The 8,986-nt window shown below is 41.2% G+C and overlaps 1 protein-coding gene and 1 long non-coding RNA gene across 5 annotated transcripts; one reads left to right on the forward strand and one right to left on the reverse strand.

Moving 5' to 3' along the window:
- Positions 1-487: 487 nt before the first annotated feature.
- Positions 488-4,563, reverse strand: LOC136353936 (uncharacterized). Of its 4 annotated transcripts, none has more exons than XR_010737492.1 (4): positions 4,122-4,563; positions 3,818-3,975; positions 3,520-3,737; positions 488-1,070 (listed from the first exon to the last, which is right to left on the reverse strand). It is a non-coding gene; the product is annotated as an uncharacterized lncRNA (long non-coding RNA). The 4 variants fall into 4 exon arrangements; XR_010737490.1 differs by having other exon boundaries at positions 4,106-4,563; XR_010737491.1 differs by having other exon boundaries at positions 4,048-4,563.
- LOC9268156 (putative disease resistance protein RGA4) lies at positions 937-7,442 on the forward strand. Its single transcript, XM_015762041.3, has 3 exons — positions 937-1,082; positions 1,726-4,912; positions 6,224-7,442. Exon 2 carries the CDS (start codon positions 1,785-1,787, stop codon positions 4,884-4,886), a length of 3,102 nt encoding a protein of 1,033 aa, XP_015617527.2. The 5' UTR covers positions 937-1,082; positions 1,726-1,784; the 3' UTR covers positions 4,887-4,912; positions 6,224-7,442.
- Positions 7,443-8,986: the final 1,544 nt, after the last annotated feature.

Below are 8,986 nucleotides of genomic sequence, written 5' to 3' on the forward strand. Positions count from 1 at the left end.
AAGGTGGTGATCTTAAATCAATGGACAATAATGAATATCTGAATCTTCTCATTCGGTTATTAGTTTCGACATTGTTGGTTGCTCTTTGATGTTCTTGCATATTTAACTCAAGAAAGGGTAAACTCAAGACCAAATTCATGTAGATGTAGGCAAATATTCATGTTCAATCTGTTGAAGCATATAATTGCAGTTCTGAACATCTCTTGGCTAGAAAGCTGCGGCTGGACTGCAATTCCGCTGGCAGAGGAGAGGACTACAAGTGCAGCAATATGTTGTGTGCAATTGTGCATGAGTGCACAAGTTGAAAAAAGGTAATATTATTTCATTCCGAAAAGATAGAACAACCGTGAAAATAACGTTCAAACCAGTCAGTTCAGAGGAGAATACGGTGATGGACAGAAGGCCAGAAAACAACCCAATGGTGAGAATCGATCATTTTTCTAGACAATGAATGGTGAGCAATTGATCTTGGTGAAGCTGAACCAGATAAGTTGACAGCGTTACTGTTAGTGGTGATCAGCCCAGCCATCCGTAAATCCTTTCTTGCATTTTGCCCAATACAAGTCAGCAAGTCAAGATGTTCTTATCGTTTCAGACTAAGTGGACACTGGAATCTGTTCTTTTCACATCCACACTGGGACACATACAGAAAAGCTAAATGGACATACCACCTAACAGCAATATCTCTTGTCTTCCACTCTTTGTCACTGCATAAGAGCCAGCCCATCTGGATGATCCACGCAATCACCGGGGAACTTGCTCGTCATCTTCCTCGCAATAGGCGATCGATTTGCCGGCTTGCCATGGCTGCACGCACCAAAGGCCTCGCTCTGGGGTGAGTCTTTCTTTCAATTCCTCGCAACATAGCATGTGCTTGCTTGGTTGTTGGGTCTGATGGAAATGTCGTCTTGCGATGCAGCAGACGCGCCCCATGCCGCTGCTGTTCCCATTGATCTAGGATCACTCCGGTCTTTCCTTTCATGCTGAGCAAGTTCGCCTTCTGTACTTGAGTAAAACCCCTCAACTTTGTTGCCAGATATTTCTTTCTGGTTGCCCGTTTACCCAAGAAGCTATAGAAAAAGGTAACCTCATTATTTCATTTTTTCAGATTCAGTGATCCAGTATGGTCTTGTGGCAAAACACATGCAAAATAACATACTAGCTAGATATGTGCTCCTCTCTTACAAATATACTCTACTTTATGAGTCAGGCTGTGTTTAGTTCAGTGCAAAGTTTGGATTTTGGTTGAAATTGGAGATGATGTGACTGAAAAGTTGTGTGTGTATGACATGTTGATGTGATGAAAAAGGACTGAAGTTTGGATCCAAACTTTGGATCTAAACACAGCCTCAGTCAGACAGTAAGACAAATAATTCAGTTCGGTCTCTAGCTATGATGGTCCGTGCATGTCATCGAATGCATTTATGCACACTCATAAAGTTTGAGTTGTCAGTGTTCATACTCCAGTAACTGAAAAACATCACAGGGCAAGCTATAAGTCATTGCCTACAAGTACCTACTAGTAGTACTGGTAGTAACTGAAAGCTGTGCAGCTAGCCTTCACTGGCAAGCTCCAAGCAGCAACAATCCCATATCGAATTAAGTGGAAACTCTTATACAAAGAATAGATGGATAATATATTTACTGAACTTCATCTTGCATTCATATTTTGTCAGCCTTATCTAACTTTTAAACTATGTTAACACAAGTTTGGTTACATGTCAGGCTGCATTTTTTACATTGATCAATTATATATGGTGGATTACCCCTTTTGAGTTTGTCGGATGGCAACAATAGTAGACACATTGGTTGGATCATGCATCAATAAGTTGCAAGCGATCATTACAGACAAGACAATACTCATTTTAGGGGTAAAAGATGAGCTTGAAGAACTGCAACGAAGAACAAACGTCATAAGATCTTCTCTTCAGGATGCTGAGGCAAGGAGGATGGAAGATTCAGTAGTTGAAAAATGGCTTGACCAGCTAAGAGATGTTATGTATGATGTTGATGATATTATTGATTTGGCTAGATTTAAAGGAAGTGTCCTACTGCCTGACTATCCTATGTCATCGTCAAGGAAAGCAACTGCTTGCAGTGGCCTTTCACTTTCGTGCTGCTTTTCTAATATTCGTATACGTCATGAAGTTGCTGTAAAAATTAGAAGCCTGAACAAAAAGATCGATAACATTTCAAAGGATGAGGTATTTTTAAAACTCAACCGCAGACATCATAATGGAAGTGGTTCAGCATGGACACCAATAGAAAGCTCCAGCCTAGTTGAACCCAACCTTGTGGGCAAGGAGGTCATACGTGCTTGCAGAGAAGTGGTGGATTTGGTGCTTGCACACAAGAAAAAGAATGTTTACAAGCTTGCTATTGTTGGAACAGGAGGAGTTGGTAAGACAACACTAGCTCAGAAAATATTCAATGATAAAAAATTAGAAGGGAGATTTGACCATCATGCATGGGCTTGTGTTTCCAAGGAGTATTCTAGGGATTCTCTTTTGAGACAAGTTCTTCGTAATATGGGAATTCGATATGAGCAAGATGAATCAGTTCCAGAGCTCCAAAGAAAGATTAAATCACACATTGCAAATAAAAGTTTTTTTCTGGTGTTGGATGATGTGTGGAACTCTGAAGCATGGACAGATTTACTAAGCACTCCACTTCATGCAGCCGCCACAGGAGTAATTCTAATAACTACTCGAGATGACACTATTGCTAGAGTAATTGGGGTGGACCACACTCATAGGGTTGATTTGATGTCAGCTGATGTAGGATGGGAGCTGCTTTGGAGGAGCATGAACATCAACCAAGAGAAACAAGTGCAAAATCTCAAGGACATAGGTATTGAGATTGTTCGCAAATGTGGTGGCCTTCCTCTTGCAATCAGAGTTATTGCTACAGTTTTAGCAAGCCAAGAACAAACAGAGAATGAATGGAGACGGATATTGGGGAAAAATGCCTGGTCCATGAGCAAACTTCCTCGTGAATTAAGTGGTGCTTTATATCTGAGTTATGAAGTGCTGCCGCACCAACTGAAGCAATGTTTTCTTTATTGTGCACTTTTCCCTGAAGATGCAAGCATTTTGCGTGACGATCTTACTAGGATGTGGGTTGCTGAAGGCTTTATAGATGAGGAAAAAGGACAATTACTAGAAGATACAGCAGAGAGATATTATTATGAGCTGATCCATCGGAACTTGCTCCAACCAGATGGTTTATATTTTGACCACAGCAGCTGCAAGATGCATGATCTCTTAAGGCAACTTGCTTCTTATTTGTCAAGAGAAGAATGTTTTGTTGGAGACCCAGAGTCACTAGGGACTAATACTATGTGCAAAGTACGGCGTATTTCAGTTGTCACTGAGAAGGACATAGTGGTGTTACCTAGCATGGACAAGGATCAATATAAAGTGAGGTGTTTTACAAACTTATCTGGGAAGTCAGCAAGAATTGATAATTCACTTTTCGAGAGACTTGTATGTCTTCGCATTTTGGATTTGTCTGACTCACTTGTACATGACATCCCAGGTGCGATTGGAAATTTGATTTATCTGCGGTTGCTCGATCTTGACAAGACAAATATATGTTCTCTCCCAGAGGCCATTGGCTCCCTTCAAAGCCTTCAAATATTGAATTTGCAGGGGTGTGAATCTTTGCGCAGACTTCCTTTGGCAACAACTCAACTATGCAATTTGAGGCGGCTTGGTCTTGCTGGTACTCCAATAAACCTGGTTCCAAAAGGGATAGGAAGACTGAAATTTCTCAATGATTTAGAAGGATTTCCTATCGGTGGTGGAAATGACAATACCAAAATACAAGATGGATGGAATTTGGAAGAGTTGGCTCATCTTTCACAGTTGAGGCAGCTTGGTATGATAAAATTGGAAAGAGCTACTCCTTGCAGCAGTAGAGACCCATTTCTACTAACAGAGAAAAAGCATCTCAAAGTTCTGAATCTACACTGCACTGAACAGACAGATGAAGCATATTCAGAGGAAGGCATTAGCAATGTTGAGAAGATCTTTGAGAAGCTAGCACCTCCACACAACTTAGAAGTTCTTGCTATTGTGAATTTCTTTGGGCGAAGGTTCCCCACCTGGCTTGGTACTAACCATTTGTCTTCAGTGAAATACGTGCTCCTCATAGATTGCAAATCTTGTGTGCATCTTCCCCCAATCGGACAGCTACCAAACTTGAAATACCTAAAAATTAATGGAGCAAGTGCAATCACCAAGATTGGACCCGAATTTGTTGGCTGCTGGGAGGGTAATCTCAGATCCACAGAGGCAGTTGCTTTCCCCAAGCTCGAATGGTTGGTCATTGAGGATATGCCCAACTGGGAGGAGTGGTCCTTTGTTGAAGAAGAAGAAGTGCAGGAGGAGGAAGCAGCTGCAGCAGCCAAGGAAGGGGGAGAGGATGGAATTGCTGCTTCGAAGCAAAAGGGGGAGGAAGCCCCGTCTCCAACTCCAAGGTCGTCGTGGCTGCTGCCTTGTTTGACGAAGTTGGATCTCGTGGGCTGCCCCAAGCTGAGGGCTCTCCCACCACAGCTTGGACAGCAGGCCACCAACTTGAAGGACCTCCTTATAAGAGAAGCAGAATGCTTGAAGACGGTGGAAGACCTCCCGTTCCTCTCTGGTGCCCTTTCAATTGGTGGCTGTGAAGGCCTGGAGAGGGTCTCCAACCTTCCCCAAGTGAGAGAGCTGTTTCTAAATGTCTGCCCCAATTTGAGGCATGTCGAGGAGTTGGGTGGTTTGGAGCAGCTATTGCTGGATGAAGGTATGCAGGAGATCTCTCAGCTGTGGGTCCCAAGGCTTCAGGAGCAACACCGCCAACTCCATGGAGATGAGCATGAGCTGGAGGTCATCGAGTGGCTGTGAGACCCAATTAATTTAGATGGCGCAAGGTATGTACACTAATTGCTTGGGACATTTCACTGGAATAAACTAATCATTGGGTTGTACATTCATGCTGCCCCTCTGCTCTTCAGCTGTATATATGCAGCTATTCTAGCATTTGATAGTCTCCTTAGTTGTTCATGTCGTGTGCATTGACTGATTGTTTAATGATTTATATGATTTAGTTTTATTTTCATTTATGCTGCATGTAAGCATTTCATCATGGTCAAGATTTTCATAAAATGGTGGATATACATTGACAAATTCATTAGTTGTCCATTTCTTTAATCCTCTCGTGATCTTATTAACATGCGTCCTGTACATACGGTGTATTCTAGATAAATGAATTGTCCTATATGTACTACAACATAATCATGTGCAATAGTGTTCCTAGCTCTGCAGACAAAGATAGAGATTACTTCTACTCCAAAAGAAAATTGTATGGGTTATATCACCAAACAATGCTATGATGGCATTGCTATATTCACTATATGATAGTAGTAATATCACAAATGCATATATCCATCCAAGGACTTGGGGACAACATAAATGGTTTAGCATTTGGTACACAGGCTGCATAAGTGCACGACTAAACATAATGGACTTCGCTAGGCCAAGAGATAAGTAATCCTTAATTCAGCTCTTGAATGTGCTAGCTATGATTGGCCGTGTACATCCTTCGGGATGTAGAGGCCGGGTTTTATTTAATCCATTATTTAAAAATGCGCTATCTATGACGAAGACCAGATCACGTGCATTTAGCCTTCAAGTCTGCAAGTGTGTTCTATGTCATATCAATGTGCACATTTAGTACTCAGTATCTTATAAAAACACAAATACACATGAATTTTCGCAAGACATTAGGCAATAGAGTAGTTTTTTTAGATTTCACAAAAAATAGGTCAGGCCCAATGTTACAGATTCCTTGCAGCCTGTGAGCAGGATATTGAAGATGGAAGGGTTGTGCCCAACATCTGTTCCTAGTGTAGGGCTCCTAATTAAGGTTTGTTTGGTGAAAAAACAAAAGCCACCTAAATGTCTTTGTATTGGTTCAAATTGATTAATATTTTTGTTCGTATTACATCTGTTATAAGCAGAGGATATTGCCGAGCGACATGCCTATGTATAGTCCCTATGTGTCTTTTCCTTATACTTTTTGTAATTCACGTATGATGTTTGGTAAGTTCAATTGTAGAAAATAGATTGTTGCAAAACGGATGTCACTTGTATTTTCTTTTCCTTAATTAAGTTATTTAATTACCAAATTGCTTATGAATATACATCCATGATTAATTTTTGTGCGCTTATTTGTGTTGTAGGTTAATCTTGAAGAATTTGGGCTGCAGTCACCTGTAATCTGTACTTTTGTCTTTACCTAGCTACTGGTCTTTGAAATATATTAAAAAAATTAAAAAAACAAAAATATCAAAAAATGGGAAAATGTCAAAAAAAAGGTTATATTTTCTTTAGCTCTTGTAAAATACATCGTCATGTTTTCTTAGATGTGTGCGTTTCTTTTCTTTTTATTTTTTTTATTGTAGGTGTGTAGGTAACTCCGCCTATGTCATCTTAGGTTTATCTGAATGACATAGCCGGTCCCAAGCCCGGAAAAAGGAGGAGGGGATAATCTTGTATAGATGTTGGTTGAAATGACGCTCTCCTACTATATAGTAGATCATTGGGATTTTTCCGTACTTTTATCAGATTAATTTCATTTTCAATGATGGAATAGTTATGGAGACACTTCTAGAGACTCATCCAGTCTTATTTTCAATGACGGAATAGTCTACTGCTACCAGGTCTTTGAAAGTTTTCTTGAAACTGCACCTTTGTCAGGCTACTGCATTTTTTTTGTGATGGAATAATTATGAAAACACTTTCAGAGGCACATACACTCTGTTTCTCTGTTGGACGAACCTGAGTTGGAAACCAGTTTAGTTTGAGCTCATTTCAACCCCTTCTTTCACCAGAAGCAATTGGGCTAAACCCAAGCACCAATCATTCTCCTGTCAGTCCTTAATGACAAGCCTGCAGGACAAGGAAATCAATGAAGATCACTGAGGCAAAAATATATTTATCCTCCCATCATGATAGAAACTGATTGTGCTTTGTGAATTGTGATCGAGAGGAGAGGAAATGGTGGATAACCTTCCTAGTCATTCCTTTGTACTGACAATGTTTCAGTACTTGAGGAAATCTCAGTGATGATACCTCGTATTGACAATCAATACCTGTGTTAATAGATGGATACAACACATCTTTGACTGAAATTTGCATCGGCAATGATTGTGTCCAAGGCTCTTTCTCCACCAGCTGCTGCTTATGTGGGATGGAACCCATGTATAACTTGAGGAAGAGAAGTAAATCCAACTTTTGTTTATTTCATTGAATTCATCCTTTTTCCTTTTGAACACTGAAAATAACAGCTTGTATGTCTTTAGGATTGGTTCAGGAAAATGTTATTATGACAGTGCACTAGCTTTTCACCTTGTTATCCCATTACATTGTTAAATTAACCATGGTTTTATTGCCTTCGTATTTTCTGGACGGGGATGCAAACCAGTGTCTTCTTGGATACTTGCATCTTCCTAATGTTCCGTGTAAGCTGATTTCCTTATTTTGCATAGTGTAATGTGTTCTACTAGCAACGATAGGGTTTGAGATATTCGGTTTTGACATTTCATTTGATGGCATTTGATCATTATGTTCAAAGATGCTCACTACTGATGCTGTAGAGCTCACTCCCCCAAATCTGCAACCTTCTCATGGACTCTGAAATTAGAATCGAGGTTTGTGTTCATTCATGTACACAATTGAGCTATTCAGTTTGAATTTTCATCTGAATCATTCTGTGTTCATCTACAACGGACAAATTATTCTTATCGTGACTGATCAACGCAGCACAAAGCAAAGCACAGCTATAGCGCATCCAGCGATGAGAAGAAAAAGGGGGAGGAAAACGAGGGGTCCTGTACCTCGGTTGTGCTCGAGGTTCTCCGGCGCCGGCGACGTGGGACTCGGCGGCGATTTACCTCGTCGGAGCGCTCGCTCGCTTGCCGTCGTCGCATCAACGGCAATATAAACATATAATGTCTCCCTGACTCGTGGGGCCACTTGAGGGCAAGAACGCAAGAACGACGCGTGTCTCTCCTGCTTGAGAACTAACCGGCAGCCGCTCGCCGGAGCTCCCTCCGGAAACCCCAAATCTCGGCGCCCGTATCCAGAGGCGGTTCGTGTCCCGTTGGTTCTTGGGCTCCTATCCTCGTTCAGATCAGGGAGGCTGTTCAGTTCTTGTTTATCCAGCGGGGCGCAGCGAAATTTACAGAGGAATCTCAATCTCCAAACTGGTAGGAAGAGAGTTTGGTCGATAGAAGTTGAGCTCTTGTTTGTTCGTTGGTCTGCAGAGTTCACTAGTTCAGATAATCATATCATCAACACCATGAATTGAAAGAGATGCTGCACTGCTGTTTATTGTGTTCACTGTTTAATTCATAGCATCCATCAAACCTGTATCTGTTTGGGAGAATGTTCGATCAATGCTACAGTTGGAATCAAATTCAACTCAGGACCAAATTCGTGTTAGGCAAATATTCATGTTCAATCTGTTAATACGTTTAACTGCAGTTCTCAACATCTCTTGACGAGGAAGCAGGGCTGCTGCTGCAATTCGGCCTGCAATTCAAGTGCAGCAATATGTTGTGTGCAATTTGTGCATTAGTGCACAAGTTGAGAATGGTAATATTATTTCACTCGGAAGAGATGGAACAGTTGCGAAACGCAGAACCACTCGGTTCAGAGGAGAATAGTCCTGGACAAAAGGACAGAAAATGGTCCAATGGTGAGCATTGATCATTTTTACAGTGAATGGTGAGCAACTGATCAGCATCAACCATGGTGAAGCTGAACCTGATAAGTCGACAGCACTAGGGGTGATGATCCTAGCCACCCATAAATCCTTTCTTGTATGTTTCCTAACATATATAAGTCAGCAAGTCAAATGTTCTTATCGTTTTCTTTAGTCGATGGTTCATCGATTCTGACATCAAGACAAGAAGCCAACATACTGCTAGCCATGTTACTTT

This window comes from Oryza sativa, chromosome 11, assembly GCF_034140825.1.
Source record: "Oryza sativa Japonica Group chromosome 11, ASM3414082v1".
NCBI classification, from domain to species: Eukaryota; Viridiplantae; Streptophyta; class Magnoliopsida; order Poales; family Poaceae; genus Oryza; species Oryza sativa.